The 17,635-nt window shown below is 40.2% G+C and overlaps 1 protein-coding gene across 3 annotated transcripts in view; it reads left to right on the forward strand.

Moving 5' to 3' along the window:
• The window catches only part of ATP9A (ATPase phospholipid transporting 9A (putative)), a 107,120-nt gene that overhangs the window by 32,058 nt on the left and 57,427 nt on the right, over window positions 1-17,635 (forward strand). For all 3 annotated transcript variants that reach the window (XM_043527037.1, XM_037915924.2, XM_043527038.1), the window contains exons 2-4: window positions 2,053-2,197; window positions 4,397-4,510; window positions 10,015-10,123. In XM_043527037.1, coding sequence (XP_043382972.1) covers window positions 2,053-2,197; window positions 4,397-4,510; window positions 10,015-10,123 — 368 coding nt within the window. The remainder of the gene's footprint in view (window positions 1-2,052; window positions 2,198-4,396; window positions 4,511-10,014; window positions 10,124-17,635) is intronic.

A 17,635-nucleotide genomic window follows, 5' to 3' on the forward strand; every position in this document is an offset into this window, starting at 1 on the left:
GTATTTATCTGAAATATGACAAGTATTCAGTTTTCTGATTCTGGCAAATGTATCTCTTTAGAATTTGTTGATTTCAGCTACAGCAAGATCAGGCCTTGGTCTTTTTATTACTTATGATAGGGCCAAAATGGCAGATACTCATGTTTTGCAAGTAGGTGATATAGAAACATTCCTTTATACTGTAGCTTGGCTAGTATTTTATCTTTCATACTTCAAATACATCTACAGTACAGTAGGAGGAATCCTGTAGGCACAATATCAGTTTTACCCAAGTTATGCTGAAATTTGTGGCTTTCAGGATTTCCCTCTGTGGCTTTTACTAAAGGACAGGGGAGATGTCACATAGTCTTAATGTTAGCCCCAGAAAAGGGAGAAGAGTAGATTAATGGATTACAGCTGGAAATGTTTATTTCTTGTTTGTTTTAGCTAATTTAAAGTTGGTGATGGGAGGAGCATAGCGCTGAGTCTGTGGGTGTTCCAGGGCTGGAGCACTGACAGGGGAAAAAATGGTGGATGCTGAGCACCCACTGGCAGCCATCTCCCCTCCTCTCCCCTCCCAGAACGATCCCCTGTTCTGTGGTGTGCAGGAGACACTGGCTGGGAGGGGAGAGGAGCAAGGGCTCGGGGGAGGGGGCGGGAAGAGGTGGGTGGGGACTGGGGGGAAGGGATGGAATGGGGGCTGGACCTGGGGCAGAGCCGGGTAGTTGAGCACCCCCCAGCACAGAAAGTCGGCACCGCTGGGGACGAGAGTGGCTTCCATGGCACAAAGAATGCTATCTGGGTAGAAAATCAAAACAGGCTTCCAATTTTGATGTTTTTCTGTGTGACTGTTTTGGAGGAAATAAAAACATTAATACTCCATGCATTTGTTTTTTGCCAAATGCTGTGTTATGACACACACTAAAGGGCCAAATAAAAATTATATTTATCTGAATATTTTGTACCTTCTATTGTTAAAAGTATCAGCTAAGGTTCCTATCACTTAAGGGGGTTGCAGGAAAGGGAGAAAGTCTGCATCTTTTTTCAGTTAGTTTGATTTGGGCATTTAACAACATCTTGGGTATTTACATTTCTACTGCTTCCCATCCATAGTCAGTTCACTGATCCTTTTGTTCATGTGGATCTTCATACAGCACCCATGAAGTAAAACAATGAAAAGCAACAACTCTTCTAGCAAAATATAGTCAGAGCAGTTTTGTGTCACTCAGGCCTAGATCCTGCAATTGGATCAATGCAGAGAGAGTCCCTGCTACTCTGTTTCCTTAGTTCCAGAAACTTGTTTTGACAGTAAAGGACAAAACAAAACCAGAATCCTTTTTTTGCTATGTGAGTTCCTTATATCTAAGGCTGCATCAGCCTGTGATCTTTTCATGCTAATATGTGAGACTTCAATCGGGGAATGATAAGAGAACATGAATCTCAAATTAGAATTTCTCAGATGTTTCCAATCTAATCTTGGAAGAGATGAGCTAACTCAATGTGTGGACTTGGGCGAGTCACGTTATCTCTCAATGTTGGTTTCCTCACATCTAAAAAGGGAATAATAACGCATTACCCACCTACCCTTCAGGGATGTTAATGAGGATTAACTAGTTAATGTCTGTGCAGTGCTTTGAACGTATAAAGCACCATAAAAATGCTGCATATCATTAACAGTAATACAATTTATATAGGGCCTTATCCATAGCCCATGGAAATCTTTTCATTAATGGGCTTTGGCTCAGGCCTATAGTGCCTCAAGTGTGCTAGGTGCTTTGCAGACCAAAAAAGAGTCCAGGTCTCAGCCCGAAGGAGCTTACAATCTAAATGGACAGTGAACAGATAGAAGATGGCAAGTGATTTGAACAAGCAGCAATGCTCAGTACGCTTCTGTAGTTTTTATATGGGTTTATTTAGCAGTTTGCTGGGGGACGATATGGGGGAGAGTCTGTGTTTAATAATCTTTGTGGAAGAAATATGGGCTGTTTTGTTAAGTGAGGGCAGGGGACGTAGACTGGATCACGGAGGGGGATAAAATGGAGACTTCTTAAATTAAATATGTCCTTCCAACAGGTGTTGTGAGTGTATGAGATGCTGCGGAAGAAGAGACCCAAGGCCTCGTACGGTTTGGCTTGGCCATCCAGAAAAAAGAGACCAGAGATACCCTCGCAATGTGATCAACAATCAGAAATACAACTTTTTTACATTTCTTCCTGGGGTATGTATGCCCATTAAACTTCATGACTCCGTACCCCCTAACACCTTCCTCATTTTCAGTGGTTTTTACAACATAGTGAATGCTGAACCTTAAGTCAGAGGAAAGAGCTAATATTCTGATCCCTTAAAGTGGTTAGGAATATGCTTCACACACTTTGCCTAAACTCAGAGCCGTAACACAGCCCAGGGCGCAAAGCCATCAGGAAAGAAAAATGGGGCAGGGGTTAGGGGGTGCAAATATGCTTGCTCACCCCGGCACTAAAATGCCTAGTCACAGCACTGCCTAAATTTCACTTTTTGTTGAACGTAAAATTAACTAGTAGTTTGTATGGTTGTAGAATAGATGCCATACAAATCTCGCATTGTTGTCTCTATGGGTGAAATTCACTCTGCCCAAAGCTTATAGGATTTAAGGGAGGGGATGAATGGAATCTACTCGTGTCATGTGGATGGATTTCATTGCAGCCCTTATGCTACTGCTTTCGAAGCTCAGGGGCTGGAATGGCAGCCAGAACACCTCTATACTGTTACATGGGTTCTTGTTCCACTGAATCACGCAGGCCCACACAGGCAGTCAGTTCTGTGGCAGCATATTCAGGGTTTCTTTCCAAAATTCACTGGCAGAGCAGACATGCTCTGGTGACTGTAGACTATTACCTAGTGTCCAACATGTGTCTCTTAAGCAAGCTCATTGAGAAACTTCTCCCAGTGCTGGGATACAACTGATCAGATTGCATATGTTGCTTAATGGGTTACCTGGCAGGTTTATTTCTTTTGGCCGATGGATAAGTTATCTCAGTGTAGCACCTGATGAGCTGGTCAGACAACCTGTTCATCAGATTTGACCACCTCCACTCTCATCCCCATATTATGCTTTTCTCAAATCTGTTCATTCATAGTCCTTCAATGAAGAGTTCTTATGAATGTGCTTGGGCATATGGATTTTTGAAAACTGCTCACAGCAAGTACTCCTTTGAATATTTGATACTGGTTTGGGTGATTAGGCAGCTAAGTCACCTGATATGTGTTCTATTCTCTGATTGGATGATCTCACCTCTATAAATAAGAGGATTACCTGAAGAAATCACTGAGGTACTGAATTTCTTGAGGCTATTCTGCGGAGGGAGCAGTTCATTTAGGGAGAGACACATGGCGAGTCAGAAGCAGATTGGGGCAATTTTTGGACATCCCCTTGTTGCCCACCTGTTGGCTGTAGTTTTCTGTGGTACGCTCTTCCTTGCTGACTGGCACTTCTTCTTGCTGGCTCAAATTTCTCCCTGACAATGGCAACAGGGCAGATGGCCTTCCTCCCTATCATCATCTCTTCCGTGTTGCATCCACAGGCTACCTACCCCCTGGCTACAGAACCATCATGATGCATGGCCAGATCATGTATGCCCTGTGCTTTCAGCTCACATTGTCATAGGGCATGGCTACACTGGAAACGTCAAAGCTCTGTTGCGGAAGCGCTCCCGCGGTAGTGCTTTGAAGTGTGAGTGTGGTCGCGTGTGAGCGCCGGGAGAGAGCTCTCCCAGCGCTCCTGGTAATCCACCTCCACAAGGGGATTAGCTCCAAGCGCTTGGCTCCCAGCTCTTGGAGCCTGTTTACATTAGTGCTTTAAAGCGCTCTGACTTGCTGCGCTCAGGGGGGTGATTTTTCACACCCCTGAGCCGGCAAGTTAGAGCGCTATAAAATGTAAGTGAAGCCAAGCCCATAGTCTCTGTCATCAGTTTAAAAGCAAAACCAGTCCTTGTTGAAACAGAGGTCTGACTGGTGATGGTTCAGTATGCAAGGGACAGTGGAACTACTTTCAAAACCAGTTCAAGTTCAAACTGCATTTATTTTAAATATATATTTAGCAGATTTTTGTAGGCAAAACATAATGTTGGTTAGACATCCGCTATTTACAGTTGCTGTCACTTTTCTGAGTGGTATTGTCAAAAGTTTAAAGGTAAAATTATATGTATGTATTGAAGACTAACTACTGCAGAATCTGTTGTATAGCACAGCTACATTTGTGTGCATGTTGTTATATTCACCAAGATGATCTTTTGGAAATTATTTCCAGCACTACTTTGCTATCATTATTTAGGATTTAGACATTACGGGAGCTAGCAGAAATGAATGTCTCTTATCACTAGTTCAATATGCATAACTCTGAGATCTCCATTAACCTCTCCCCTCCTCCCTTTTTTTGTAGGTGCTGTTTAACCAGTTCAAATACTTTTTTAATCTTTACTTCTTGCTTCTGGCCTGCTCTCAATTTGTCCCTGAAATGAGGCTTGGTGCACTTTACACCTATTGGGTTCCCTTGGTAGGTAATCTACGGTTTGTTTATTCAAGAAAGTGTCCGTGTTTAAATACAAAATGTCCTTTGTTGTCTTATCTCTCTGATCTAAGTAATTCTGTGTCTCACATGCTTTTTTGGCAGCTTATTTGTAGGAAGTCTGCTCTCTAAATGTTCTGAGTGCAGATGCCTGTTCTCGCTTTTAAATTAATTTCATAAAGGTTGGACATTAAGGTATGCTAGGACTCCGTTACCGATACCCTCTTCATCTGAGTTAATAGGGGCATAATTCTTTGTCTCTTACACAACTGCCACTAGGGGTAACTGCCTACCACTGGGGCAACTGGCCCACTTCTACACTCCAAAAAAAATGAGAGAATAGATGGCGAGCAAAGTAAACAGCTTCCTGGCTACTGTGGGTATTGATCACAGCTGCTAAGTTATTAGAAAGTTAAGGGTGAAGATGGAGGGTCTGCGTCAGAGCATTTTGCTTTGGCACAGCATTCAAGAAGAGGGCTGCAAATCAGGATTTCAGAAAAGCTTGTCAGGTGAAGCAAAGAACCAAAGGGCAGTTTTTAAAAGCGACCTTAATGAATGACTGTATGTGCAATGACAGCAAATCATGCAGTCCCGCCAAACAGTTTGACTTAGAGCTTTTGGATGGGTCAACAGGCTGATTTTAAAATAAGATGTTTTAGTTTCTTAAAATACATATTTTTACATTTCATTTATTCAAATTTGCTCAGAGTATAGATGCTTCCCCCCGAAACCCCTGCACCCCTGACACACACACTTACTGATTTGTCATTTTCCAAACATATATTTCCCCTGAGGTTGGAAGAAGTCAGAAAGCCAAGTTCGCTACAGTCTTTGGGAAAGGATGCTAGCTAACTATTTGAGATGGGGTTTCCCATCTCTCGTTAAAGTTGTTAGGCAGATCTCTAGAGTAAATTGGTGCATCCACAAGGGTTCCATGTGGCTTTATTTCAATCTCAAATCTGCAGGAAGAGTTGAATAACTTCCTTATTACAGAGTTCTCAGATGTTTTCTGTCTGCCCCTTACCTCTTGCTGTGTGTATAAACCAAGCTCCCTTTCTGCTGCCTGCTGCTCAGAGGAACCTTGCCATGTTGCTTTCTCCAGTGGAAGTCAGGGTGGTAAGGGTGTCAGGAGATGACTTTTTTTTAATATTTAGGTTCCTGTTTTCAGAATTTCGTGCATTTGCATGTACATGTACGTGTACACGCCTGGGCAGTCATGACAGATAGGCATATCAGCTCTCCAGTAAGATGTCTAGTCATTTGTGCATGCAATTGTAAAACTCTGGACATTGGGTTTTATGGCTGACTTCCTTGACTCCATTGACTGTGGAGTACATAGTATTCTGGGACAATAGAAATAAGTGTTTAGGAGCAGACCAGATAAAAAGGGATGGTGATTTAGAATTTTTTTTAAAAAAGGACACAACGCTGATTTTTTTTGGGAAGGTATGCCGGGCGGGGGGAAGGAAGAGTTAAAAAGGCACAATAAGGAGTGATTGAATGGAATGATAATATAATTTAAACTACCTGACCAATGCACATAGGAACGCACTGCACAAGCCAATTGAAGCTACAACAGCCACTTAAAAATCTATAAAAAGAAAAGGAGGACTTGTGGCACCTTAGAGACTAACAAATTTATTTGAGCATAAGCTTTCGTGAGCTACAGCTTACTTCATCGGGCATCCGATGAAGTGAGCTGTAGCTCACAAAAGCTTATGCTCAAATAAATTTGTTAGTCTCTAAGGTGCCACAAGTCCTCCTTTTCTTTTTGCGAATACAGACTAACACGGCTGCTACTCTGAAACCTGTTAAAAATCTATGCACCTCTAAACTTTTTTCCCTTCCACTTCCAGTAAGCAGCCTCCTGGGGGTTTACATCCCTCTCTTGCACATGAGGTCAGCTGGTAGTTAATCACCAAGAAGTACCCTATGTTTTCTGCATAGTATTTTAAGTACATTAACAGTTCAGTTTTGACAAACAAATGGCAGAAAACACTTGCATCAAACCTGTGCTGCCATCTGTCTTCACTCAGCAGGGTTGCAAATGAACTGTAGTTATCTGGATCTTCCAACAGGGTTTAGAAATCCTTGGGTGTAACTTGTTGCTTTCAATATAGGAAGCAAAAACATATTTAAAATAATCAGAGATCCACAATGATTTTAAAGATGACACTTTTAGGCTGCTCTTTGGAAATCACGGGTGGTAAAATCCCTGCAGTGTTGATGGTAAAACATTCTCCCCATTTTCAACTGAATTGGGAAAAATGATTTCCATTAAATTTACCTCAATCTGATAATCCTGTTTGCAAAAGCAAACTGATACCCCAGAAGTAAAGAATATCATGAAGTTGCTACTAAAACTCTGCTGGTAGTCAGCCCTGTGCCTGGTTGAATTCATGTTTTGGCATATACGTATGACAAAGTTATTTTATTTGCCCTGTTTAGGAAAAGTGAGTGTGTCACAAAACTAGTTTGAACAAGCCCCCCCCACTCCCTCCCTCCCTATCCCCCAACAGGTTTTTTGTAGAATCCTATAAGCAATTGTGATTTGTCTAGGCCAGATGAGCAATTAGGACTCAGCATATGAGCTGCCAGAGAGTAGTATAAGAAAGGTCTTTGTTCATTACTGACTGCTGATACAAGTGTTCGGTATAGAATGACATACATGGTGGCATAGTGAGGCAGCACATGTGGGAATATTTTTGGATGATTATTTGAAATTCAGATACCCAAACTCTTTAGATTCCTGATCCACAAAGCAAGCTAAAAATAATCAACACAGATTGTTTCTTTCCCTTTTATCTGAAAGCACCTAGGAGTTTTTGAAATCGTTAAGTGACAGAGAAGCCTTCAGTCTTTTTTTGCTTGTCAGTTACCCAACTGACATATCTTTGAGTGGCCCAAAGTGAAATGTACTGTCCCTAGCCCTTTTGGAATGAAATGCTTCTATCAAAAGATCATCTTGTATGTTATTGACTTCCTGGCTTCTGTAATTTGAATCTATTCAATGTCATGTTTACATTATTAAAGCAATTCCAAGCCTTAAGGACATATTCTCTCTTGATGTAAGAATATAATTCCTGTTAATGTTAATGGGCACTGTGTATGGAAGGTAATGAGAGACTATCTCAGTAGTTTGTATATTTGACCAACTCTCTTCTCTCCACAGCAAAGCTGGTAGGATTTTTTTGTTTTGTTTTGTTTTGTCTTGTCAAAACATGGTTGTTGTTTTTTTTTCATGAAAAATGGCTTTTATTTTCATTTTGGCCAAAAATATATTGGGAACATTTTAATGGTAGTCACACAATGGAGACTCTAATTTTTCAATATATTGGGGTTTTGTCAAAAAAATGGAGAAGTTTATGCAGGAAATTTTGAAAACTTTAAAAAAAAATCTTATAAAAATTAGCATTTTTTGAACAGTTCTTCTCTATTGTCCAGGCAGAAAGTTGCCATTAACATTAATTGGCACTGTGTACAATTTGTGGAATGATTAGAATTATTATCATCTATTATTAGAATAGGTACCAAAGTGTATTCTTTGCTAAATACTCAAGTGTCCTTGAAAAGGGGGCGGGGAGGCTTGATATTTTAAATCACGTGTATTTTAATTAAACCTCCCACAGTCTAATGAACAGGAAAGTTTTTAGGCTGAAACTTTCAAAGGCACTTGAGTTAGGTCCTTTTGAAAATGCCCCCTTTAAATAATGCAAATACATGCAATACCTTCTGCATTTCAAAGCTAATGTCAGATTTTTCCTAATGTATCCTGTGGTTGTGCACCGATACGTATGAACTGTAGTTAAGACACTGCACAATTTTATTGCAATGTTGTATGTTTTAGGTGAGACTGTGTGCACAAAAACCAAACCTATAAGAATGTCTGAATTTAATTGCAGAAAATGCTCTCCTTCAGTTTCAGTAAACCAGAGACAGTTTCTTGTTTGAAAAAAACAAAACAAAAAAGGACATGCGAAAAGGTTAATTATTGTCAGTGTCAGGTAGTAATATTGTGAACACTCTATGCCCAAGGTTTTCCAATATGATCTGTAATTTTGGGGTGCCTGACTTGAGGTGTCTTAAAGAGGCCTGATTTTCAAAGGGTAGGTGCTCAGCACTTTCTGAAAATCAAGTCCTTTGAAAGATAGCTTAAGTTGGGCACACAAAAATTCTTATCCCATTTGTTATTTACTTATCAGACCCTTTTCTGCATTATTTATAAATCTGTCTGTGGTTTTCATGTTTCAACTGTCATGCTTTCAAACAATTAAAAAAAAAATTGAATTTGATTGGATACCTAACAAATACATTGGTTGACAAGATCCCTGCTGCCCAATTACAAGATTCTGTAATATGAATTTTCACATGGAGTGTAAAGCACTTGCAGCTCTGTTCATTGACATGCCAGATTTAGCAATGTAGTGAATCAGAGCTGAATAATGTCTAATATAAAATGAGTTTGCGATACTAGCCCATAGAGGGAGTTGCTTTGTCTGAGCTCTGCTTATTTTTAGAGTCTGGTAACACTAAAAGTATGATGTGCATGTTCTCCATGCTGTAAGAAACTGAAATAGTTCCTCTCGTCTATGCTTTAGTACTATGAGTAGTCACATTAATTTTGAGGCACTAGTCATGGTAATAAAGTTAGGCACATGTATGTTCGTAGGATCAAATTAGATGAACTGTCCTGGATAGTCTTGTGCTTAAGGCACAAGACGAGGTCTCGGGAGATCTGGCCGTGCAGTGGGTTTCCTGTGTGATCTGGGGCAAGCCACAGAGGCCCAGGCCCTTCAACATGTTTAGGCATCTAACTCCCTTTGATTTCACTGGGGGTTAGCCCATATTTACGCTACAGTGGCACGACTGTGGCTCTGCAGCTGTTCTCTGTAGAGCCGTAGTATAGATGTTTCCTGCATCAACAGAAAGAGTTTCTCCATCAGTGTAGGTAATCCATCTCTCCAAAAGGCAGTAACTAGATCAATGGAAGGATGCTTCCATCAGTCTGGCTGGGTCTGCAGTGGGGGTTAGGTCAAACTAACTATGTCGTGCAGGGTGAGAAATTTTTCAGAGCCCTGAGTGTTGTAGCTAGGTTGACCTAAGTTTTAGATGTAGACCAGGTTATGCACCTGAATACCTGCTAGGAGCCAGGCCTTAATCTCTCTCTGCCTCAGTTCCCATCTGTAAAATGGAAATAAAACTTTCCTACCTTACAAGGGTGTTGTGAGGGTAAATTGTTTGTGATGTGCCTGGCAAGCAGTACAGAGAGCCTATAAATAAAACTATATTTAAAAAATGTGAGTGTATTGTTATCTTGGTATCAGTGTTCTGTATGACACTCATCATAATAAGTAAGCAATAATAATTCAGGAAAACAAGACGAAAACATTGAATATAGACATGGGCATTGGTCAGTATTGTGCATTACACGGATCTGAGAAAGAGGATGTTTTCTGGCCTCTTACCCATTTAGTTTTTTTCTCCCCCTTTAGGGTTTTGTGCTTGCAGTTACCATCATTCGCGAGGCAGTGGAGGAGATCCGATGTTACACACGCGACAAGGAAGTAAACTCCCAGATCTACAGCAAGCTCACAGCAAGAGGTCAGCTCTTTGGCTCCAGCCCTCTGCCTCTGCCCCGCTGTATCCTGTAGCAGACTGCTGGAATAGCAGGAGTTGCAACTCAATCAAATGTTGCTGACAGTCAGAGAAGCAGAGTTCAAGGAGGGCGGGAGGGTTACAGGCATGCAGGCACGTGGCTTAATGTCCACTTTGTTGCTTTTAGCACTAGAGCACTACAGGTCTCGGCAGACTTGCAGATAGCTTCTTGCGTAACTACAGTTGAAGCTGCCAGTTATTGAACGTTCCCCTAGGAAATAAATCGAGAGCAAATGTGAATGGGCAAGTTATTTCAAGTAACTCCTGGACACATTGTATGCAAAGTGGTAAGAATCTCAGTGTTCTATTTATAGGGTGTGTGAGGCTGTATTTGGTACGGTGCAGGCTGAATGGAAAGATGTAGTTCCTTTCCATAAATTTAAAATTTAAATTACACACACACACACACACACACACACCAGTCCAGGCAAATGTTGGATGTAGGTTGAACTTCCAGGCAGATCAGGCTCTTGAAAACTGATAGGCCTAAATCGCAGGCCATTGTAAAACCTGTGCCCTGACCTTTCCTTTGTGGTACCATGGCACGTTGGAGAAAATGGAACCTGGAACTGAATCACCTTGGAGTTTGCTTCTGCAAAATGAAAGCAAAGTATCCTTGTCCCTCCTCTACTATAGATCCTTTAGTTGCCTGATTATCAGTGAATGGCCTCATGGGAGCAGTGTTTTTTAAAGGAAGGGAGGTCCCTCAGTGACCAAGGAGAGAGAGATCCAAGAGCAGCAAGTAGATGGTAGATGGAATGAAGGCAAAACTAGGCCTGTGGTAGCGATCGTGTGGGGGTTCAAAATTGTATTTTATTCACATGAGTAGTCGTGCATGAGTCTTTCAATAATACTTTTGCTTTCCAGGTACACTTCCTGGCTTGTTACTTGTATGGAAGGAAATAATGTGCTCTGCTGTGTGCAATGAAAGATTTTCACAAACCAAGATCTAATAAGGTTGCTGAAGAAAATATAAACACAGATACAAAATACAAAACTAACGCATAGCCGTTAATAACTAAAGAAAGAAAGAAAACTGCAGATTATCGGTGGCAGTTATTTACTTAAACGTTCTAATAACCTTGTTTTAGCTTAAAAAACTTTTCAGACACCAGTTAGCCAAAGGGACATGCAACAGATAAGGGTGAGAGGGGTTTGGTCCAGTATGGTCCAGGGGCAGTTAGAAGGACACAGCGTAACTAGTTAAGATAATTTACATACACATCCATTATTACCCCAACACTTTATACATGGACTTGACTATGACATGAAAATTCACCTTGCATGTTACCTTAGCTGTGACCCTACTATACAAACTTAAGAACTCTTTCAACGTATGCACCACTAATTATATTCTTCTTATAACGATGTAAAGTGTATAATTAGTGACCTAAGTGCTGAAGGCGCTCATAAATGTGTATGTCAGCGTTAAGGTGGCTGAAACGTATACGGTGACTTTTCAGATGTTAATATTATCATTAAACCAGATATGTGAGAAGGGGTAATAAAATGTGCATAAGTTATTTCATTATTTCCAGGGTTTTTTTTTTATGCTTAACGTTTTTTTTAATGGTAACGATGACATTTCGTATTTTGCGGAAGAGTTAAGCAGCCTGAACTCTAATTTTTCTGTACATGTTTGTGATCGTCTGAAAGAAATGGATCCCTGAAAGCATAACGCAGTCTGGGGTAGAAAATACTTTGCACCAAGCTCCTTGGAGATTGTGTAGAGAAAAGCGTGGTGTCATGCTCTCCTCTCTGAAGTGTGTAGGAGGAGTAGAAGAACTTTGCTCTTGCATGTCTTAGGATATGTCATCTGGGTACGTGCCAAATTCCAGTTTCTACCTGGCTCTACTGGGCATGCACTTCCATAACCCTGCCACCACCACCTGACCCTCTTTGCCAAAAAGTTCACATCTTAGTGTGTTACCAGTGCTTTGTTGTGAAAAATATTACATGTTGACATTCAGCTAATATTTTTGAATGTGGTTTTCATGACAACGACAGAAACATTAACCAGGGATATTGCTAATTTGTGTATTTTTAATATATTTTGTTTAGCTGCCCCTCCCTTGAACTCTGAATAGTTCAGACTGTTAAGTCATTTATAAGCCAAAAATAAAATAGACACTAGATCAAAATTTTTAATAGGGTATTTCCAGACAGTTAAACTATAGGATAGATTCACTTCAGACTTCCTCAAAATTTCATTCTGTACCCTAAGTATCAGTGGTGTGATTTTTGGTTCAGATCATTATCTATATTATGCCTAACAAAGAAGTGTAAATCCCACTTTAACTGAAGAATAATAGTTTTAACCATGGCACAGCTAGCAATGCTGCCCAGTGATGCCAGGAGCTTTTTTTTTTAATGAGAGTGAGCTGAAATTAAGTAGCTTCTTTTTTGGGGTTCAGTCCTCTTTGATATCACAAAAAAATGTAGCCTCTCAATTTGAAGGAGGAGTGATCTGAGCATGTATGTAAAAAAAGCTGCATGTGGGATTCATGCTATGAACATTTTGCAATTTTCTGAGAACAAGCCGCCTTTTGCATGTAGTTGCTTAAGATTATGCATACTTCACAAGCTGGGAACGGTGAGGCTGCTGTGGAATAAGCCACTGCAGTTACTGAATATTAAATCCCCTTTTAATAACATGTTCTCACTACAACATTTAAAATGCTTGGCAACCAGCAAAAGTCCCATCAAAGAAGGGTTTACTACATCTATTTAAAGGTATAAAAGAGTTTCCTTCTGTGTTCTATTCATTGATCTATAAGGGGCCTGACCTTTTCTTAGTTCTTTTCATATTGCAATTACGTTTCCCATGAATGATTTTCCCTCCCTTCCTCCTTAACTTCACTAATTCTTGAAAGAAACTAAGTGGGATGGGCAGCTGGACACTAGCATATAATACAAGCCATTTCATTAATTTTTTAAAATATATTTGGTGAGGTAACAATAAATGAGACACTACAGTGGTCCAGTCAGAACAGAATGTATATAGAAGGAGTCATGAAACTATTTATTGTAAGGCTCAAATGTGCAGTGGGCACATTAGTAGTGATTATCTAAACTTTAAAATATGTATTTTCATAACAATTTTTGGGAAAGAGTTAAACCATTTTGCACAGTAGGAATGGAAGCTAGCAACTTTCAGGGGCTTAATTGTCAGCCACCAGAGACCTCAGACAGTTAGGCCCCAGGTATACGAAAGTCACCAGTAGCACTAGTAATAGAGTCTTATTACCATTAATTTTAATTAATTATTTTTGGGTGAACTTACCAAAACTCCAGATACTAAGATTGTAAGCTGTTTGGTGCAAGGATTGTTTTTTGGATATGTTTCTACAGCACCTAGCATGATAGGGGGCGTGGTCAATGACTGGGGCTCCGAGGTACTATCACCATACAAATAACAAGAGCGTATCACATTGACAAGGGCAGTCGAAGAGACAGTACAAGTGACTTAAAGGCTTTTAAAATGTTGCCGTGTGTTTTTAATTGAGGGCAATTTCAGCCCTATAGATGGCCATCAGCATGGGAGAGGGAGAATAAGGAGTGAAACTGAACATGGCTATACTTGAGGAATAACTGTGGCAGAACTAATTTGTCATAAGAATATTCATCAGGAAATTGTAATCTGTGCTGCTGAATGTCTCTAAATTGCTACAAAATCTAGAACTCGTGTAGTTTTTCTCTCTTCTCCCCACTGCCCTGTGGGCACAAATCTAGGCAGCTTAGTCAGCCTTAAGTTCATGCTTAACTCTATGTCAACACATGAGCCATTAAAGCAGCAGAGCTGTACCGACGCAGCCGCACCACTGTCAGATCTCTCGTGTAGCTGCTCTTTGCTGATGGGAGAGAGCTCTCCTGTCGACATAATTGAACCAACGAGCAATGGTAGCTGTGTCAGTGGGAGAAGCTCTCCCACCGACATAGCGCTGTGCACGCTACCACTTATGCAGGCGAAACTTGTGTTGCTCAGGGGTGTGGGTTTTTTTCACCCACTGAGCAACATAAGCTTTGCGGACATAAGTGGCAGTGTGGACATGACCTTCGTCGGTGAGACGTAAGCATGTGCTTATGTGCTTTCCTGAATAGGGATGGATTTAAAAAGAAGCCTAGGTGCTTCCCTGAATTGGCATCATCTTATCTTCCTCTGTGCATCTTTCTCCTGCTTTGAATTCCTGCCAGTTCCTTCTCTACAGAGATCTGGATTTTCTGTTCACTTGAACAGTCTCTTATTAATGCGCTTCCAAACACAACTAATTTCACCAGTCAAACATGAACTCGCCAGCATGCCATACTGCAACAGCTTCGGTATTTTGCAGTTATTTGTGACTTGCAGTTTTGCTCCTGTTCACCAATTTTCTAATGCATCCTTTTGGATAACATCTTTAAGATTCAATAAGCTGCTTTCTTGATAGCGAAAAAGGGAGAATCCTCTTTGGATCATTTCTTATTTGGAATATAGTAGCCAAACTCCAGTACTGGTATAATAATAATTAATAATAAAAATTAATAATTTCCGTACTATAGAGGGCTGTATCCTTTATTCTGCGTAAAAGAGAAATTATTACTGAGCCTATTTTGCCTTTTTTTAATGGGTTGCTGCTGTTACTTCTTTAAGCCCATAAATATTTTAGTTAAAAATCAGCAAACTTCTAGAAAGTTTAAGTAATGTTTTACAGGACAGTTGTTTGGATTGTAATGGTCAACAGTCACATTTCAAAACCTACAGGACCACTTTTGTTTTAAAATCTGCAGGCTGAGTTTCTGCTTGAGAGAGAGCTAGGTCTTTGCTTACAATTCCAGGATTGTTCTTGTTTTCTCTCACTTTTTTTTCCCTTCCTTGGGCAACAGAGCATAATAGAGAAACTACACAAATAGTAAGAAATGTGAAAAGAACTCCTACCGAGGGGGTGCTCCTTAAGATACAGATCACTGGCAATTACCAGCCATATAAAAACAATATTTTCCCAACCCCTCTCTGCCGTGCTCCACAGTTTATATAGTGTTAGGCTGTATAAGACAAAAGCTTAATGGAATGGCTCAAAACAAACTATTTCTGATTCTAGGGTGCATTTGACTTGTTTTCATAAACATTTGGCTTCAACTTTTAATTCCGAATGAAGAGTGTTTTGATCTCTGCTGTGATAAAGGCTGTGGAAATCCCACATAAAATCTCCATAGAGGCCCTTATATGGTAGAAAGAGACATTTCCTCTTGCTGGTATGTTTGACGTTTTAAATAATCTGCATAATGGTGAGTTTATCACACTGAGGATCTGGTGGAAATTCAAAAACCCATAGCTGCGTGATGGAGTGAAACATTTCCACACTAGAATGCACGTTTTCTGTCTTTTGTCAGACACAAATAGCATGTTTCAGGGCACATCAAAAGCTAATATCAAGGAACTTGAGGGAATGATATTTGTTTTTGTATACAAGAAGGGGCATACACATTCCTTTGTTTCAGGAAAATGGAACAAGTCCTGTCTCACGCTTTAAGAATGAAACCAATACCATGTAAAGAAAACACCACCCTCATGTAACTTAATGGAGCAGAATTTTATGATCTGAATTTTGTGTTTAAGCATTTTAAGGAACTTCAGAAAATGGAGGCCTGAAAACATAACATTTGAAGTATTTTTAGTTAATCCTTGTTAAATCTGAATTGTTTTAAAAATGTACATTGCTGCTTGTCAAAGAACAGTACTGTTTCATGCATTTATAAAAGTGTCCGTATTTTATCTTCTTATCCTTTACATTAGTAGAAAAATACTGAGAATGATATTGAAGCATTTGTGTTATTGGCTATCTCAAATGTGCATAAGCAAATTCCAGTATTCAGTAGCTGATTTAAAAAAACAAAAAAAAAAAACCCCAAAAAACTATAGAATTCCCAAGATTAAAATAAAATCTAATTTTAGTAAATTGCTTTATGGGAGTCCTGACTGAAAGGAAACATCTGGTCCTGTCTTCTTAGTGTGACATACGGTGTTTCCCATAAGATGTCATCCATGAGAGGCCATGAATTTGGTTAGTAAAGAAAATTAGCTTTGCTAGTTAAAAGGGAGGGGGTGTATCTCACGCAACAGGCTTCTTTAGAGAGTGCAGATCGGTTAGAAAGATATTTCTGTCATCTGTCCCTTTTTTCCTTAAAAGTGCCAACATTGAGATGCTTATGGGATGAGACCATGAATAATGACCAAGGTGTATTTACTTGTAGCAGATTTATTGTAATTTCCCAGACGCTGATGTATGAGGGTCTGTAAAGCTTTTTATGCATGTAATGGAAGTTACAAGGTGGTGATGTCCAGGGGGTTTCAAACTTTTTCTAGTGTGAACCGTATTTTAATTCAGCCTGTCTCATTAACACTTCCTCTCCATTTGCAATGCCACAGACCATTTCCCCTCATACTCATGATTGCCTAACATCCCTGTGGCTCACATGGAAAAGTGATGCTAGGAGAGTATGTCAAGTATTTTAAATGACTTGGAGTTAAATTTAGAAGCTGGAAATGAGGGGCCAGCACACTCTGACCACCCAGTTTTCCACATACCCCACTCAGTGCTCTGTGCACCATGGTTTGGGAACCTCTGTGGCTACGAGGAAGGAGTGCTTAGGGCTTCTTTCCCTGTACAGTAGAATATTCAGCAGTGTTCTCTATTATTCCATGAATGACAATGTGAGGAGGAAAGAGATGTAACCTGCCAGGCCATTTTAGTGTCATAATGTATTGTGTTGTATAGGACATACAGACAGGGGCTATAAGTGATGGTTTTGAAGTGCTGCATTCCCTTTAAGCCTCTCCATGGAAGGTAATGGACTCTAATCCCTTGGTATGCTGCCTGCCCTGCTAGCTATGGATTCAGTAGCCCAATAGTCATTTTGTTTATCTTAGTTCACTAAATTCTCATGAGCCAAAGCTCAAGATCTGTGAAGACCTACAAGATATTTGTAAATGGACCTTGACTGCTTATAATTTGTAGTAATAATTAAAGCAGGTAAGGAAGTCTGTGTTTATTAGCAGCAGTGATGAGGCATGTTGTTCAGGACACAGTGTATCACCAAAGCAGCAGGCTGCCCAGGAGCTTAGAATGGCTTTCATTGTTAATTTGGAGCAGAAACACTGAAGCATATCCTGAGAGGGATGCTAATGAAGGGACTGCCAGTAGTAAAATCCTAGTGACCTTTGTGCTTTGTGCTAATTTCCCCTCCTGTTTTTTTTCACCCCCTTTCTGAGCTGGTAGCTGGCCTGTTAGCCAATGAATTGCAAATTACAGTAGGACTGTTGTCCATGCTGGGGTTCTGCCTGGCATGAACTCCCACGAGTCTCCCCCCTTCTACTCAAACCACAACAGATTAAAGAGGCTTTTGTTGAGTATAGCAGGCAGCCACATAAAGCAGAGTTCAAATTAACTGATAATAAATCACGAGTCACCATGAGAAGCC

Source organism: Chelonia mydas, chromosome 13, assembly GCF_015237465.2.
Source record: "Chelonia mydas isolate rCheMyd1 chromosome 13, rCheMyd1.pri.v2, whole genome shotgun sequence".
NCBI classification, from domain to species: domain Eukaryota; kingdom Metazoa; phylum Chordata; order Testudines; family Cheloniidae; genus Chelonia; species Chelonia mydas.